Source organism: Malus sylvestris, chromosome 10 (assembly GCF_916048215.2).
Source record: "Malus sylvestris chromosome 10, drMalSylv7.2, whole genome shotgun sequence".
Lineage (NCBI taxonomy): Eukaryota > Viridiplantae > Streptophyta > Magnoliopsida > Rosales > Rosaceae > Malus > Malus sylvestris.
This window is the reverse complement of record NC_062269.1, coordinates 39,855,126-39,875,043: the sequence shown is the minus strand read 5'-3', so window position 1 is coordinate 39,875,043 and position 19,918 is coordinate 39,855,126. Positions and strand designations below refer to the sequence as shown.

Here is a 19,918-nt window from a genome sequence, read left to right as displayed (position 1 = left end):
AGACGGATATGTTATAATTTTGTGTTCTATAGATGTGGAACAAGTCGTTCAGAAGAACAGAATGCTTCATCCCATTTCATCATGTCCCGTCCCACGTACAAAACGGTATCTTAAGGACCGCCAACCTTTCCCAATGCTTTCTCGATCTCTAAATACATGCCACGTGCTATAGTGCATGGTCGTCCTGTACTAAATGACTATGTACTATTCCTCGTCAAACCCTTAAGGGCCGCCAACCTTACCCAATTCTCTGTCGATCTCTAAATACATGCCACGTGCTATAGTGCATGGTTGTCCTGTACTAAATAATAAAGAGATTTTTCAATGTGACCGGTACACGGAGTAGTATATCATGTATTACTGTACAAATAATGTGATATGTATACTAAAAAATTAATAACTTAAAACATAAAATTTCTCACCACATCTATTAAAACACGTGATGTACCACTTGTATTCCCGTCACAATTAGAATTTTCTCTTAAATAACTACGTACTATTCCTCGACAACGTGTGTACGGCCTGCCACCTGTGCAAAGAAAAGTAAACCTAGAACATTATAAAAGCAAGGCCAATACAGCGTATTATTCAGAGTCAAGTAACCACGGCTTCTATGTCAGCTCCACTCGTCACCTCCACTCGTCACCTCCGTCACAATTAGAATTTTCTACTAAATGACTACGTACTATTCCTCGACAACGTGTGCACGGCCTGCCACCTGTGCAAAGAAAAGTAAACCTAGAACATATTATAAAAGCAAAGCCCATACAACGTATTATTCAGAGTCAAGTAACCATGGCTTCTATGTCAGCTCCACTCGTCACCTCCACCACAAGTATCATCCCCACAACTTCTCTCTCTCCTTTCTCCCAAAAGTATCACCGAATTTCCTCATTTGGAAACCCTAGGCATTCCAATTTACAAGCTGTCTCCTGCAAAGCCACAAATAATAGTAGTGACCAAAACAAAAACCCTTCCACTAGCTCCAACGATCACGACCATGAAAACCCTTCTCCAGTAAACCGAGACAGAAGAAATGTACTTATAGGTCTCGGAAGCCTGTACGGTGGAGTGGCTGGTCTTGGCAGCGACCCCTTCGCTGTTGCAAAGCCAGTGTCGCCGCCTGACCTAGCCAAATGCGGACCTGCGGACTTTCCAAGTGGAGCAGTCCCGACCAACTGTTGCCCGCCAACGTCCCAAAAAATCGTAGACTTCAAATTCCCCTCCCCTACCAAACTCCGCGTCAGGCCGGCAGCTCACGCCGTGGATAAAGCCTACATCGAAAAATACTCAAAAGCCATCGAGCTCATGAAAGCCCTCCCGGACGACGATCCGCGTAGCTTCACCCAGCAAGCCGATGTCCACTGTGCCTATTGCAACGGTGCGTACGACCAAGTCGGCTTCCCCAACCTCGAGCTCCAAATCCATCAATCCTGGCTTTTCTTCCCCTTCCATCGTTACTACCTATACTTCCACGAAAGAATCTTGGCCAAACTCATAGACGATCCGACCTTCGCGTTGCCGTTTTGGAACTGGGACGCGCCAGCTGGCATGCAACTCCCTGCCTTGTACGCTAACCCTGACTCTCCGCTTTACGACGAGCTCCGCGCTGCCAGCCATCAGCCGCCAACTCTCATCGATCTTGACTTCAACGGCACGGATGAAACAATGTCCAAGGATGCTCAAATCGAAGCCAATCTCAAAATCATGTATAGGCAGATGGTTTCCAACTCCAAGAAACAGCTGTTGTTCTTTGGTTCGCCCTACAGGGCTGGCACTGAACCAGATCCAGGGGCCGGTGCAATCGAACAGACCCCACATGGTCCGGTTCATACATGGACCGGAGATAACACGCAACCTAATTATGAAGACATGGGGAATTTTTACTCCACTGCAAGGGATCCGATATTTTTTGCGCACCATTTGAATCTGGATCGAATGTGGAATATTTGGAAAAGTATAGGGACTAAAAATAAAGATATTAACGATAAGGATTGGTTGGATACGGGGTTTTTGTTTTATGACGAGAATGCTGAGCTTGTTAGGGTCACGGTGAGGGACACTCTTGATAATAAAAAGCTAGGGTATACGTATGAAGATGTTGAGATTCCATGGCTCAACTCTAGACCGACGCCACGTCGGACAAAGCTTGCGAGAAAGGCAAAGGCGGCTGGAGTTGCGAAGGCCGCTGAGACGACGTCATCGGGGAAGGTGGTGGCGGGTAAAGATTTTCCAATAAATTTGGAGACGAAGATAAGTACGGTGGTGTCAAGGCCGAAGCCGAAGAAGAGGAGCAAGAAGGAGAAAGAGGATGAGGAGGAGATATTGGTGATTCGGGGGATTGAGCTTGACAAAGATGTGGCTGTGAAGTTTGATGTGTATGTGAATGACGTGGATGATGAGGATGCGGCACCGAGTGGACCCGACAAGAGCGAGTTTGCTGGGAGTTTTGTGAGTGTGCCACATAAGCAGAAGGAAAAGAGCAAGAGTTGTTTAAGGTTGGGGTTAACGGACCTGTTGGAGGATTTGGGTGCTGAAGATGATGAGAGTGTGGTGGTGACTTTGGTGCCCAGGTACGGCGCTCAGGCTGTTAAGATCGGTAGCATCAAAATTGAATTTCTTGCTTGAACAAACTGTGCTGAAACCTTTTCAGTTTGTAGTTAATGTGATCATTTTTTTCCTCAATCTATATTTTAAAATTATACCAAATTAAATTTGTAATGTTGCTAGCCACATAATCTTTCAACTACAATGTGAGCACATTCTCTCAGAAGCGACTTTACGTGCGACTTGCTAACATTTGAAGTTTTTATCATAAGAAGAATAGAATTATATCAGTGGACAAAACAATTTCAAAAGAGTAATGTTAGGTAGACTAAAATTGTAAACTAAATAATGTGTCATCATAAGAAATAAGTCTGTTAATCAATATTTAAGTAATAGAGTAATGCTTGAGACACTAAATTTGTATATTAAAATTTTGAAACTAAAGGACATGAAAGTTGATGAATGATTTATTACTTAAGCGTTGATAAACGTGCTTATTTTTATTGGTGATGTGACACATCATTTAGTTTGCAAATTTAGTCTCATTAGTATTACCTTAAATAATAATTTAATTATGAACTTCTATGTCGTTTAGTTTACAAAATTTGATCAACATATCTACATGCCTTATGCATTTTGGGCCAAAAAGTGAGTACCCTTCACTCCGTGCCAACGTTTCACTGGCCTTATGAACATACAAGTACAGCACCGAGAAAAATGGAGATACGATGCAACCAAATCCCAATAAAAGAATAAAGAGAAAAACTGAGATTAAATATTAAATGGAACACTTTTTCTAGCTTGAACACTAAAATTTAAATTAGTTTTTAATACTAATTGAAATGTCAAAGTAAATTTGAACAAACAAAACTACGGATAAAAATTAAGTTTGGAATGAAAGTTGTGATAAATTTAGGGATGTGTTATCCACACATTCATTTTTACTTCTCACACATTCCTTGTTAATTTCTGTTCATTGATTTTCTTCAATTTATCTGATCCGACAACCGTAAAAAAAAAAGTGTGAGAGAAGTAAAAAAATGTGTGTGGATATCATATCTCTAAATTTAAACATTGGTGACCTAAACTAAGGGGGAAATTAGTATTTCAGTAAATTTATTTCATAAATTGCTTATGATGTGCTTTTATGAGCTGTAATGGGGTGTTGGGGGTTGGTGATGGCAGCGACGATCATTGCATAAGTGGTGGCAACAACAGCGTCCTTTTTCAATTTGTTTTTAATATTTTTTTGAATAATACATGCATCATTCACGAGGTCATGTATCTTTACTTAATTAATTTCATAATTGTATTTAGAGAAGTGTTATTAGCATTCCAAAATTCTCATTCTACACTCTTCACAAATTTATTTTTCTTTCAATATATAGAAAATTTAGAGTGTAGAATGAGATTCTTGGAGTGCTAATAACAATTCTTTTATATTTATTATCTTAATATGTATTTTGAATCATATATCATTTGATCATTCAAATGTATTCAATAATTGTACTTCATCAAAAATATATTAGTTGGTTCTCACACTGTCGATGTATTTTATACATTTGAATGCATAAACAATTTCTGATTCGAATAATTTTTCTTTATAGATAATATTCAAATGAAGATTAAAAAACTGAACGCTTTTAATTATAAAAATTTGGAAAAATTAGTATCCGGTCCCTAGTTCTTACTGTTCATTGACTAAGACCTTATTAGTTCTCAAATTTTGATTCAAGTCCATAGCATTAATGTGATAATGAATTTACATGTTTATTATATAATTTTTTAATATAAAAATTAGTAATTAATTTAGGGTTTAATACTCACACCTCTATTAAACTTCTAATTAATTTTCAATTCAAACATTTTCAAAATAATAAAAAATTAAATTAAATTAAGTTTGTACCTATTAGTTATATATATATATATAAAGATTCTCAATTTTTTAATCTTAAATGTACCCATTCATATAATTTTTCAATTTTTTTAATCATCAATGTACCCATTCTCATATATATCAATTTGTTATATGTAAAATGTACCCTTTTTTAATATAAAATCCATTCAAATTTTTTAATCCATGTTTAAACTTATATGGGTACATTCTTTTTCATTGATTTGAGAATGTATCCATGTTTTGGTACAATAACTTTTTTTGTTAATTTTGGTTAATGTACCCATACATATATGTACACACACACACACAATAGAATAGAGAGTATAATTTATATTTTATTATTTTTAATCCCATAAATTATGGGTTTTGTTTAAAATCTCATTAATATAAACAATTACAAATTTCAATTTTTAATTTTTAATTTAAAAAATATAGTAACTTACATTATTACATTAATGTCAGGGACCTCAATCAAAAACTAAAAACTAACAAGGTTTCAATCAAAGAATATTGATAACTAAGGACCGCATCCAAAGTATCCCTAAAAATTTTATACTAAAGAGGAATATCACTATATTGTAATACTAAATGATATTTAATTATCTTTTTTTACATAAGATTTAATTAAATTGAAAGATTACCTATAATTAGTGATTTAAACACGTGGCACAATGAGGACAAAGAAAATAAAGAAGATATGAAGACCAATAATGAATTTCCCAAAAAAAATGAGGAGTACTACGTACTGCATAGTGCATACACTGGATTACAGTGTCTTGAAAGTGTACTAACGGGTGGTAATATTGGCACTGTACAGAATAAATACGACTATTTAAACCTAATCAGCTTTGCATATAAACATCAGTACCCTTTATTGAATGTATTATCTCTGTCCTTCAATAAAAGAGTGTATTTTCTCTTTCCTTTTCATGGCCTCCTCAATCTTCTGCTGGCTCTGTGATGCTATTAGTAGTTGATTTTCGGTCTCCCTTGTTTGATAAAAGGTGAAGTATTTCCTCATTGTTATAGTCGAGAAATGCTAAGGAGACTATTTCAAAAGTAAAAAATTTCATAAATCCTCTACCATCTCAAAGTTTAGTAGTAATTCCCATGGGATGGAAATGGAACACACTCGACTACCTCAAATTGCATTTCATTGTGGGCAAGTTCATTTGAGGATTACTTTTAAACATGAATGTGTAGAAGGAAAAAATTGGCGTACTTTCTCAACGTTATAAGTATACATGCTATTCCTTATGTAGTTTCCAAGAGAAAATTTTAGTTGTGATGCAGTCAATCTCATGCTAAAAGCTTCATGCCATTGAAGAAGCTCGACTACTCAAGGTAGTAAGTGATTTTTCTATCTTAAAGCTTACATTTGGAGGTATTAACTTTGATATATTGGCTTAATCTGACTGGGTGTTTTTCTCTTCAATCCTAGCTTCCGGACCTTGAGTAGCTTATATTATGTTTTTCTCTTCAAGCATGCATATGGATTACTCTACACAGACAGGTACACAGTTCATTTATTAATTAATTAATTTGTTTATTTTTAAATAACGCAACATGGATCACTAGATATATATGTTTATATTCACATGTACGTTCTTAAAAAGAAATTTTTACTCAAGCTGCATATCAGCAAATAAACATGTGAAGGCGTACGTATACGCTAAGATAAAGGGTAATGCCATGGAGATCATTAATTAAGACCATATTTCGTAAATTCTATGACGTAGTTGTTGATGCTTTGATTATTACTTAAGTGTTAATTAATATGTTTATTTTTACTTGGTGAAGAGATTTTCCATGGATAAAATAGCCTGGAACACCAACTGTTACAATACAATTAGTTGGAAACTTGAAAATAAAAAATTTCCAACCAAGTATATATTATGACACATCACATAGTTTACAAATTTGATCTACCTAATATTATAACTACTAGAAAATGTCATTTTTCCGACAAATCCTAAGCCGACAAAGCAAAATTTTATGGGTACAAAAATCTTTCCCCGACAAAATATCCGAATTGTGGGCTAGAAACTAATAGGTTTAAGGCGACAAATAAAATGTTGTAAAAAATAAGTTCACCGGACGAAGCATCTATTTGTCAAGAATATCGTCGGCAGAGTCTATTAAAAAAAGGCGCGATTGTTTCCCTCCTTTAAAATTGTTTTTTTTTTCAAGTACCGTGATTGTGGCAAGATTTTCTCTTCTTGGATTGACCATCCAAGCAGCTATTCTCGTCTGTTCTCCACCATATCAGTTGCTCTCTGTTGCCGGTGCAGTTCCTCTATCGGTTCCTCGTACGATTCTCTCCCTTATCAGAAACCCAAATCCAAAACCAGTTACCAACACCCAGATCGTTGTAAGTTTATAACCTTTCTCTTGTTTGAAATTTCAATTTTCAAGGTTCGATCTATCTATATTTGCTTGATATGTAATTTGGGGTTTTTTCCTTTTCTTTTCTGGTCAACAGATGCTTTCACGGAACCCCTATCAGAGGAAACGCTCTTCCTTTCATCTATCTCTGCCATCTCTAGGTATCTTTGTTGGAAATTTGAGTAGTTTGAGAATAAATTTCTTTGTCCCACATTGGTCATTACCAAAAGATTTTATCATTTTATAAGACTTTATCCTTTATAGAAAGTGATTGGAGTAATAGGTCTGGAGACTAAAATTGGGCTCACCCTTGGGTTGGGCTTTGGGATGTACTAATTAATTGGTAATTAATATATAATTAATTATAATTAATATATATTTAATTGTCAAAAGATGGGCCTTGGGAATTAATTAATTATTTTCGGAATTAATTAATTATTTTTAATTTTGAATTTAAATTAATTAATTAATTATTTTTACCAACAGACTCATCTTTTTAGATGAAGTCTGAAGTGTGAAAACGCAGAAACAAAAACACCCTTTTCAGCATATGTCTCCCAATAGTTGCATCCCTTCCTCATACCTGTTGCGAACAGGTATAATCACATTATATATACATCCATATGCATGGTATTTAGAACACAGAAAAATCATAAATCTTCTCCTGCAATCATAAACATCCTTACTGAGAGAACCGCATTAATATTCGCCAGAAGTTAATTTTTCGGTGCTGGAATTTCTGATCTTGTTGAATCCTGGTGAAGCAGACGTCCGTAGAACTACAAGCACTGAGTAGGGGCGAAAATTCTGTTTCAAGGACATTGCGGTACGCAAGCCTCGATCTTCAAGTTCTGTTTTTATAATTCGTATTCTAGTTTATATTCTGTTAATTCCTATTGCATTTATTATTTATTAGCATATATAAATTATCACAGATTGTTGACATATATCCAACAATCTTCTCAAATTCTCTCTCAATTGATGCTATAATATTTGTTAGAATTATTAGATTTAGGGGCTGGGTAAATTAATTTTACGGATTTTGATTGTGGTTTGGGTTCTGATTTCGTTTTAGATGGATAGGAGGGTTTTTTTTGTATATTGCCTGCACATTGCAAAATTCTGGGTCTATTTGGGGGGTTTTGGTGTTGCAAAGACTGAAGCTCAAAGAAACATGGTATGTATACTGACAAATGGTTGTATAGAAGTGAGTTTGTAAAACTTCGTAAGAATCTTTACGGAAATTTAAAGGCATCAGAAGCCAAAACTGAAGCTCAAAGAAATAAGCTTAAGTATGTCAAGGCATTTAAAAGTGGGCAGAAATTGATTGAAGTTCCAAGAGAAGTTCGGAAGTGGTCTCTCATTTTTGTACAATTACAATTGAAAAGGTGCCTATGTTCTTTTTCATGATAAGATACAATCCTTCTTGTTTCTTGGTAGGTACAACAATGTGGACTTTGAACAATGTTAATAATATTTTCCACTATTTTGAAACAGATTTTTATTTTACAAGTAACTAGGTGACTTGTATCTTTTTGGTGGAACCTAGGTTTTGACAGTTTGATGAGCTAGAAGGCGCCATGTTTGGATTGCCATTTTTCAGTCATACTTGGGCATCGGGCAGTTCTATCTCTATTGGTATGATGAGCTGCGGTTATTCTTTCTGTTTTTCACCCTATGTTCGACATTTGTTTTGGTTTTCGATGACTACTTAATCAGTGTTTATATGATGAATATTGTAGGCATCTGAAGCAAATAAGTGTCCTCCCATAGAGGTATTCCTTTCTTACTTTCTTTATCTCTTCATTTTCTTTCCTCTTGTAAATTGTGTGGTTTTTCTATATCTTTGAATTTGATAATTATTCATGACTTCTGTGAGAGGGACAAGTACTGCATTTTCTACTTCCTAGCAGATTGTTGTGTGAATCGTAAACAGTAAAAACTACATATTATTACTTGTAAAATGATTAATGGCTACAATTTGATTATTTCGGTCACACGTCAAACCAGCATCCATAAATTAAAGGTGCAACACCTTATTTGGGATAAAGTGTGAACTTAATTTTCATTGTGCCATATAGCATATTAAGTCACCCGTCAAACCCTATAAATTGTTTCCTTATATTAATGCAATAGATTGTGATTCACCTTTTATATATACTCTGAGGGCAAGTTTAGTAAACTGCCGTTTGTTCATGTAAATGGATTCAATGATTATGACAAGTTCAGTTTTTTTTTTTTTGGTTGAACAAAAATATTATCTACACTAAAGGGAGATGAGTTGGTATATAAATAGTTGAGTATATATGTTATTACAAAATTGCGATCTTATCATATTTTCCATATCATATTTGTACTATTTTTCTAATAAAAATGAGACCTGCATGTGTTGATGGGCAAATAGAACCCACATGTGTTGATGGACCCTACCTTTATTAGAGAAAGAGTACAAATGTGATAAATATAACATTACTCATGTTATTATGGATGTATAGTTATAATGTCTACACTCTACAAAATAAAAAGGAGAAATTAGGTTTTCATCTTTTCTTTTGCTACTCCATTGATTAAAATTCTATTTCTTTTCAATTTTTTATCAAGGTCCTTGGGTATTAATAACATCATTAATTATTTCAATAATAAAATATTTTTTTTATGTCTAAATATATTCATTTAATGTTAAAAATGTTACAATTAGTATATTTATATTTATGACTAAATTTTTTATCATATATTTTTAGTTTTAGTTTGTACCCATTTTTAATTTGTAATTCTTTTTTAACTTGTACCAATTTTCTTTTCGGTTTTAATTTGTACCCATATATTAATTTCTTTTTGTGCCCATATTTTTTAAAGTTTATTTGTATTTGTACACATATATTTTTTTGTATTTGTACTTTTTATTTTGCTAAATGTACCCATGCTAATTATATGAACCCATTCATGTAAAACTTTTTAATCTTAAAATATACTCATTCTTAAATATACCGATTTGTTATATGTAAAATGTACCCTTTTTTTTGTATAAAATCTATTCAATTTTTTTTTTATCCATTTTTAAACTTATATGGGTACATTTTTTTTTCTTTGATTTTAAAATGTATCCATGTCAAGTTTTATCGAAGAAATTTACTAATGCTATTAAGCCTAATATCTTTCTTTTTTTGTGATTTTGAAGAATGTACCCATGTTTTGATACAATAAATTTTTTGGTTAATTTTGATGAATGTACCCATATTTACACACACACACACACACACACACAATAGTATATTTATATTTTAATATTTTTAATCCCACAAATTATGGTTTTTTTAATTTAAAATCTTATTTATATAAACAACTAAAATTTCTAATTTTTAATTAAAAAAATATAGTAACTTACATAGAAATAAATGATCACATTAATTTCAGGGACATTGATAAAAAATTAAAAACCAACAAGATTTCAATCAAATAATATTCATAACTAAGGACCACATCCAAAGTCTCCCAAATAAAAATAACCATACTTGATCTTCTTCTCTATGTAATCAGTTCAATCTTGTTAATGAAAATCATATATAGGAAACTCTCACAGCTAAGTATAGGAATCTCTCTATCTCTAGTCTCTTCTTAGGCCATCTCCAACCGAAGGATGGCTCGTTTTAGCCCTCTGGCCCTTCAAGAAATTAATATTTTAATGAACAGTGTTGGGTCATATTTCTTACCATCTCTAGCTGAGGGCCAAAGGGTCATAGGGTTAAACATAGTCATGTCACAATAAAAACTATCTCTAATCGAGGGCCAAAAGGTCAAACATAATTTATTTTTAAATTTAAAAAATTTTGGCCGAAAACAAAAAAAAAATCAAATCTAACGGCTAGGATGATACGCTCTTGTGCCACAAACAAGTACCTACATTAGGATCTTGTTGCACATCTTTGGGCCAAAAGAAGCATGAAGTAGGCATTTAAATTTTATGTTGTTAAATGTTTTTTTTTATGTTGTATAATTTTTATGTTGTTAAATGTTATTTAATGTTGTTTAATATTGTTTAATTTTGTTTAATATTGTTTAATGTTGTTTCATGTTACTTAATTTAATGTTGTTTAATGACTTAGGAAGTTATAGGAATTTTCCTTTTTACTTAATTTAATGTTGTTTAATGGCTTAGAAAGTTATAGGAAAAAAAAATAGAATTTTAACTTTTTTTTTAAATTTGTTATAAAAAAAAATTCAAAAATAACGGTTAACTGACGTCATCTAGTTATAGTTGGAACTGGGGCCAGCCAGTTGGCCATTTGGCCCTTTTTTGTCTAATGGGGTCCACGAGCCCTTTGGCATGGCCTTTGATTGGAAATGGTTTTCAGACTATTTTCGGCCCTCTAGCCCTCTGGATCTTTCGGTTGGAGATGACCTTACTATCACTAAGAATGACTTCTTTAGGGATGTTTGATAACCATTTTGTTTTTAGCTTTTGTTTTTATTTTTTTGAAAGCTAAAAACTGAAATCTTGTTTAGTAACTTCCACTTTTCAGTTAAAAAAATTGAAAATTATTTTCATGAGTTTTTAAAGGGTAATGTTAGACAAAATTTTAAAAACTAAAGGACTGGAAGTTGATGAATGATTTATTATTTAAGCATTGATAAACGTAATCATTCTTATTGGTAACACATCATTTAATTTGTAACTTTTGTTTATAAATTTAGTTTTCCTAACATTACGAGAGATTTTTCAATGTGACTATCACACGAGGTGGTACATCACGTGTTTTCATATAAATGGTGGGATATGTGTGCTAAAAGGTTAATAATTTAAAAATTAAAATTTTCCACCATTTACACAAAAACGCATGGTGTATCATTCGTGTTCCCGTCACAACTAAAAATTTCTCCTAACATTACCCATTCAATAATGCTATTCTTACCATCTTATTATACCACATTTAGTATACCACATGATGTGGAAGCTTAGGTGTCAACCTAGGTGGAATTTCTGTTTATTTTTGCTTAAACCCTACCCGTTCAACTTCCCTGTTAGATACGTTTCATCTCTCCACCTGATCTGATCCAACATATGATAATTCCAATGAAAATTCAAGCCAAAACCTTGGACAACATCGGGATATAACATGGAATGAAATTTTCATTCCTATAGAGGATTAGGAAAAGATTTTGGTGCTAACCAAAAGTCCATGAAGAAAAAAGAAAAGAGGTTGTCTTCCAAATCTTCTTCTATTCGGAAAATCCTCAGCAGTAGAACAGAGGAAATTATCGTATCCAATCCTTTTCATATTTTTGTTCAATGTTGCTGGAATTAAAAACCTATCAAATCCAACACTTGGCCAGAAGGCATAAACCATTAAAATTGCAAACTTGATTTGGTGGCAGAGCAAAACAATCACTGGGAGCACCATCAAGATATTCGGCCAGTTGGCAATGATGAAGGGGGTCGAGCACCATCGATCGTTGGTGAAGGAAGGTGAAATTGGAGAGCGAAGAGGGAGGAGGCCCAGCGATGAGGCTTGAAAACGGGAGCAAGTAGGTTTCATTATTATTTTTTAATTATTTTATTAATAAAAATCATTGAGTAAAATCGTAAAATCGTAAATATCCACCTTAGCTGACATGAGATTTTTTAAAACTGATGTGGATGTCCATCTCAATTGCCACATAAGATGGTATAAAATTATGGTATATTTAGATGGTAAGAATATCATTACTCTTATTTGGCTGATCCCATCTTGAAGTCTTTCTTCTCCTATTCTAGTTACAAATATGATACTCTTATTATATATTTGTATCATTATTTATGCATTGATGGTCTTTATCTTTATTAGAGAGATGATACATATAAATGTTAAGTGTAATATTACTCTACTAATTGCACCATAAAAAAAGCGGTAGTCAGCCACACAACTTCCCTACACCCTTGGACTTTTCTCGCTATCCCCGTTATGCAGAAGATAATTCCACAATATTATCATGGTAATTCAACCAAGATAAACATTTAAATTTTTCTTATTTAATCCACATCATTATATTTGATCCCACGGCTTAGAATTTTTCTCATTCAACGATCTCGATTGCACAGACCGGATATCTAATATTGGGTACAAACACTAGCATAGATGAGAGAGGTGTGGATTGGAGAATTGTAGCCCTACCAGATTAATATGCAAATCCTAATTTATATATATATATATATATAATATTATTGGTACATAACAACCCCAAAACCGCGTGACCTTCTGAAACATTGCATGTTGATGTGAAGTGGAACAGACGTTGCAAAGATGAGTTGAGCTGAAGCCTAATTTCTTAATTAAAATGTTGTAAACTCCCTCTGTGTTTATGATTCAAAACTTCTTTTTTTAAAATTGTTGTAATAATTTCAAATTTTCTCACTCTTTTAATAATAATAATTTTATTTAAAGAAAAAAATTGCTGTAAAAGAGCTCAATTTGCTAGAACGGATAAGCAACTGAAATTGATTAAAAATATAAAAGAAAAAAACAAAGACTGCTAATTAAAATCTATTGGTTGCTTAACAATACTAAAAAAAAAAAAAATAACACAACTTGTTGGAAATAAAATATAGAGAAAAGAGAACAAGAGAGACAGGAGAGATTGGGATGAGAAAATTAGACTTCCATTATCATTAGCCATCTTTACGTAGGGCAACAAATACATGAGTTATCATCCAAAGGTACCCCAAGAGCGTTTCTACATTATTATGGTGTTTATGATGGTTTACTACCATACAATGTATAAAGATATCCACATTTTGTTCCACGGTACTCTCCCTTGGATGTTCGTGTCTCAATGATCAGTTATGTTCACAATTAATGATAGTTGAAAAATCCAATAGAACAAAACCAAAGCGAAGGAGAAAAACTGAGCACAATTAAAAAAACATTGATAAGGTGTTTATTTTAAATGCATGTAAGTATTAAATACATGATTGACCTATTCCTAATTAACATAAATATTACTGATATATTGTCAATATTATAACTTTTTATCGATTATATACAAAATCACCAATTTTCTTTTAAATTTCCAACAAATTATATCATTACACCTAGAGATACAAGACTATGTTTCCTAAGCATTGATTAGAGCTTTTGTCTCTGGTAGTTGTTATTGATGTTAGCTTTTAATTTGGTTCTACATGATTGACCTATTCATAATTAGCATAAAAATAGGTAAATTAAATAGGACCCCCTCAAGTTTGAGGTCTATTACAACCCCATACAACATCTTTAAAACATTTCACTTTCATACCTCACCTGCTATTTTATTTCAAAATAATACCTCCGTTAGATTTTCCATCTATTGGTCTGTTAAATGCTGACGTGGTTGTTGTGGAGCCAAAAATAATCACAAGGCGACACGTGGATTTTTGGGTAAAAGAGGACAAAAATACCCTTGAGGCATATCGAGATTCCTACGCGTGAGCGGCAGACAATCATCCTCAACCAAGTCAAAAGTGCCCAAAATAGGTAACAATTTAAAGCCTATTTCATCAAATCCTTTCTATAAGGTAATTCCTAATACCTAATTTATTCTATATATTTTGTATTCCATTATTTAGCTAATCAATTAGCTAAATAATATTTTCCTTTCATATTCCCTAAAAATTGATTAATTACCTAATGAATCCCTTAATTATCAATTAAAACACCCACTCACACCTAAAACCACTAAGAAGCCGGCCACCTCCCTTTTCCTAACCTTTTTCACCTTTCTCCATTTTATTACCCCATTTATACAAATAATCAATTTTGTAACCACCAATTTATTCTTTAGGGTTTAATTAGCCAAATAAATTGACTAATTAAACCTAAATTAAACCCAAAAACCCTAGCTAGGCCGGCCACTTCCTATCCCTATAAAAGTGATCCCATTCTCACCAAAAAGCCATTCCAACACTTTGGCAAAAATCCCAAAATTCTCTGAACACTCTATCTCTCTAAATTCTAACTTTGGCATCAGAGGTTCTTCGGCCAAAGCCCCCCCATTCATCGTGGGCGTGTGAGGCTCTTGGCCTTAACCTAAGGTGTTAATTGTTTTGTAGGTGCAAAATTGTCTAAGATCAAGGAGGAAGAAATTTGCATCCACAAATTGGTGCTTTCATTGAGAGTTGAGATCTATACTCGTAGAAGACTCTCGCATAAAAAGGTTTTTCTCTATTTTCTAGTCCATTTGAATATTTTTTCATACGTTCTTATTATTAGAATTTTTTATTTGCAAAGGTTCTTTGATAAAACGTATAAGAAAAATATAATGGCTAGAAATTTAGAAAATTCCATAAGTGAAAATTCTAAGATTCAAGAAATGGGACCACGACGATCCACGAGGCTAAATGTGATCATAGGAGCGGCACCATCACTACGGGGCTCCACCATGGCAACCACCGCGGTGGCCATCACGGTCACCACTACCCGCGGCGAGGTCCATGGCACATCTACCACTGCCCGAGCCGTGCCATCCAAGGCTCACGACACCAAGGCCACGGCCCAAGTCATGTCACTCCAAGCCAAACGCGAACTCAATGTGTTGCCAAGCCGAGCCCAAGCCTCGCACCCATGTGCATCACACTCCAAGCAGTTTGTTCTTGCCGAGCAGCCCACTCTCGTAGCCCAGCCTACTCCTGCCGAGCAGCCCACTCTCGTGGCCCAGCCTGCTCTCGTGACCTAGTCTGCTCCCGTGGCTTTCCAAGCAGCCCAAGTCGGCCCAAGACTATCTCAACCATCCGGACCTACCATCGAGCCGGGGGCATTCTCACCACATTTTTTCGTAGATTTGACATTTCCCAACTCAAATCTCGAGCCCGGAGTCTACCACCCTTCCACTGCCCAAGAAGGCACATTCCTTCCAAGCTATTCCAATCCAAATGACGAACAACACTTGTCTCGACAAGTCGTAGAGTTTACGAGCACCCTTGCACAACAGACAACCTTGGTGAATCAACTTTTGCAATGCACCAGAATCCAACGTGCCCCAAACAAGGTATCCCAAAGTAGGACAAGGGCAGACAAACCTTTCCAGCAGCGTTTCGGCAAGCAGCCACTCGACCAGCCACGAGTCGAGCGTTCGGGCAGTGTACACTCCCAATTGGGCTTCCGAGATAACGTATACTCTCGTCTTAGCGCGCGGAGGAGCGTGCACTCTCGACTAAGCCCACGGGTGAATATACATTCACGGTTAGGGTCATACTCTGATAGTCAACATGAGCAACCTTCCAGGTAAAGTGTTCATTCGTGGCTAAGCCCGCAAGGAGCATCTTTCACCTCACATCGGAGTAGGCAGCACGACGGATGGAGAGAAGCAGTCACTCAATCCAGCTCAAGTTCAACTAGCAGCCTGCGAAGAACTCGCTCGCCTACTAGGACCACACCACATACACTGCATCCGAGGTATAGACGAGCCAAACACATGGAAGAGCATCCTAGACCAGTAAATCATGGTTGGGGGCAGCCGAGAGCTCTGCTACCCCAACAAATGAAAATTCAGGAAGAAGTAGAGAGACTTTTAATTAAGCGATTGCATGATTTTTAACGCAACAAGGTCATCGACGAGGCACTACGACGGAACATGACCAACATAAGCAGGTCACCCTTCACGGATGAGATCGAGCTGGCAGAGCCTCCATGCGAGTTCAGTATGCAACATTTCATATCTTTCAAATGGGATGAAGACCCGAAGAGACACTTAAAGCGCTACCGAAGCACAATGATCCTTTATCGAAACAACGATGATCTCATGTGCAAGATATTCGCCACCACTATGAAGGCGAGGCACAAGATTGGTTCTACACCCTGCCGTCACAATCTATCTGGAATTTCTACGAACTTTCTTTGGTTTTCACCAAAGAATATTCATCTTATTGCTCGATCAAAAAGAAGTCCGACCATTTGTTTGACGTAAAAAAGAACCCAAATGAGTCACTTCGTGACTATGTGAAGAGATTCAAAGCAGAGAAGGTAGGGATAGTCGGATGCAGCGACTCAATAGCTAGAGCAGCCTTCCAAAAAGGCCTTCCAGCAGACCACCCGCTATTTAGAAAATTGATCATGAAAGAAGATCTAACTCTGGTAGACTCTTTTTCTTTGGCAGAGAAGCATGCACTTTGGGATGAGGCTCGCCAATGCACATTCAAGGACTTGAAGAAGTACCCAACATCACCTCCCTAGAAGTAGCAGAGGACTTATTCGCATGTTTAACGGTATCTAAAGTAGAAATAAGTTGTACCGTCATGCGAGAAGAGTTGGGGGCCCAACTACATGTATTTTATAGTTCAAAAGCTCTCCTCGATGCTATTAAAAATTCAAAAGCTAACTTTGGTGATAGTTGTTGTAACCCAAAAGCTTAAGTTTTACCTTCAAATGTACGCAGTCATCATCATGACGCACTATTCCGCCTAATCCAAACCCATGATGATAAAGACGTAAACCCTGGCAGATGTAAAGTTTTCTGACGAACGCAACAACTCAGCCCAAAAGACACGCCAAGTGCAGACGAACACTAGAAGGAACACTTAAAAGCAAGTTTTGTCCTCGTCGCCTCAGAAGATTCTACGTAAGAGCAACATGTACTAGCAGTCGAGCACTACCTCCTGCTGCGCGTCATACGACCCTAGCCGACCTTTGCTCCATTATTCAGCTCTAGAGTGGCCTAATACCGGAAGTTGAGCATCTTCTGCTACATGTAACATGGCCCCAGCTCCACGGCTCTCTACCGCGCCTTCAAACCTAGCCTTGACAATGTAACAAAGCGGCCCAACGACGCTTCGAAGGTAGCCGAGCACACTTTAGCCATACCTACTCCCTCAATGGAAATTTCTGGCATTTGCATGTCGACGGCGCATCCAACTACAAAGGCTCATAAGTAACCGTGGTTCTTGCCACCCCAAACGGTTCAATGCTCGAGCAAGCGATCACTCTAAGCGTCAAAGCACCTAACAACGAAGCAGAGTACAAAGCCCCACTAGCAGGCCTTCGAGTGACAAAAGACTTGGTGGTGAAAAAGCTTTCAATTCATTCTGATTCCCAGCTAATCACCAGCCAGACTACTAAGGGCAAATGCATGATGATCGTGACAACCAACTATTTCACCAAATAGGTAGAAGCAGAGCCCATGACGATCACAATTCAAACGGACATAGAGCGCTTCATATGAAAGAGCATCATTTTCCGATTTGGCATACCTTAATCCATCGTCACCAACAACAGCCCGTAATTCGTGGGCAAAGATTTGGCGAAATTCTTCTAAAAATATGGCATCAAGCAACACATGTCTACGCCAAGATATCTTTAAGGCAATAGGCTGGCCAAAGCATCCACTAAGATGATCCTCGACTGCCACAAGAAATCCCCTACCAATAAGAAAAGAAAATGGCCAGACGAACTCCCTGGATGTCTATGGGCACATCGCAACACCAAAAGACGAGCAACCGAAAGGAGATGGCCACAAGCTTAAATTTGGCAGAGGAGAAGTGCGAGCAGACTATCATCTACATCACAACTTACCAGCAGTGGTTCCTTTCCAGCCACAACAAAAGGGCCAAAATCTAGCAGTTCCAGCCCATAGATCTAGTCCTAAGAAAAGCCTTCATCACTGCCAGCAGAGAAGGCTCCAAAAAGATGAATTTCATCCGGGAAAGTCTGTATAAGATTAGCAGAGTAGGCAGCAAAAGCAATTACACAATAAAAAAAAAGTTCGAAAAGCAGTAGAGCGCCTACAATCTGAAGAGGTGCCATGTGTGACCTCCCACTACATCAAAGCCCGAAGACTCAAGAAGCTCGATGGGTACCACTACACAAGTTGAGGACTATCCAGTTGTTATGCAGTTCCTACCTTACGGCTAAGTTCTCGTTCGTTTCACTCGTTTTTCAATGAGGAATTTAGAAGTAATCACAACTTGACTCGGTCACATGCTTATAACAACTAATCATTCCTGCACTTCAAAAGAAGACTGCGCCTTTCTTAGGGACTCATCGCAGGAATTGCGCCCCCCGATGGACCAACCATGCTCTCCAGTGCGAGAGGGTAAACTAATTGCTCTCCAGTGCGAGAGGGTAAACTAATTACTCTCTAGTGTGAGAGGGTAAACCAATTCCCCGACACTCATATGGGTCAGCTCTCTAAGACGGGAGGATAAACTTTACACTCCGAATATCCAGACGTGGATGAGCCTGGCTACCCTAGTATAACTAGATGTACGATGGCTTAAGCCGGGATTCCTAGAAGTAGCCACAATGGTATTTTTCAAGGCTTAGCTAACTGAAGGATTTTGGGTCTCTTGGTCTAATCTGTGGGGAACCGGGAGCTAGAGACGGAGAGGGCACATTACACAGTACGCCCTATAGACGGCTGCCCTGGAACCCTAAAGCTGCTACCGAGTGCACTAAAGTAGCCTACGGATTCCGGAAGACTGCCTACGGCTTGCCCTTCAAGCAGTAAAACCGTGCTAGACTTATACAACCGTACATTCTTGTGAAAGGTTAAACAAGCTAGCGCGCATATACGAAGTTTTATCCACTGCCGACATGCTACGTAGTCGATAGGCTTCACCTCTGCCAAGTGCGGAGCAACCTATACCAATTCCTAAAGTGTTGTGATACTTGCTACGCAACCTACGGAATTGGAGAAAGTCAAGGTTAATAGCCTAGTGGTTATGCGGACTTGTCTGCTTCTGTAAGTAAGGTATCCGGTTGCCAACCTAATGGCTAACAACTTTGCAAAGTTCTACACCAACATCTACGGCTGCATAGGCTACGCGAGCTTGTCTGCTTATAAAAAAGTAGCATGCCTGCCATTGGTCTATCAAGTCTAAAGGTTAGGGCATGAACAAAAGAAGCGAAGATGAAGAAAAGCGAAGGAAAACATGTTTATACAACTAGCAAAGGCCGAAGAAGTTCAAGCAAAACAAGAGCTACAAGGAAAAACAAAGAAAATCCTAAAAGCTACCTAAAATACTACACTACAGCAGCTTGGACATCCCACGACCATTTGGTCTCCACACCTTCAGCAGCCGTAACGCTCTTAGCAGCGGCATCATCCTGCGCTTCACCCCCGGTTGCCTAAGCCTGGGCACTAACG

General features: G+C 36.7%; 1 protein-coding gene across 1 annotated transcript; it reads left to right on the top strand.

Moving 5' to 3' along the window:
- Positions 1–618: 618 nt before the first annotated feature.
- On the top strand, positions 619–2,773 carry LOC126587658 (polyphenol oxidase, chloroplastic-like). Its single transcript, XM_050252746.1, has one exon. The coding sequence runs from the start codon at positions 796–798 to the stop codon at positions 2,626–2,628; it is 1,833 nt and encodes a 610-aa protein (XP_050108703.1). The 5' UTR covers positions 619–795; the 3' UTR covers positions 2,629–2,773.
- The last annotated feature ends 17,145 nt before the right edge of the window (positions 2,774–19,918 follow it).

Excerpts from the sequence above, each read along its gene's own strand:
- LOC126587658 (XM_050252746.1), top strand. The coding sequence starts at position 796 with ATGGCTTCTATGTCAGCTCCACTCGTCACCTCCACCACAAGTATCATC.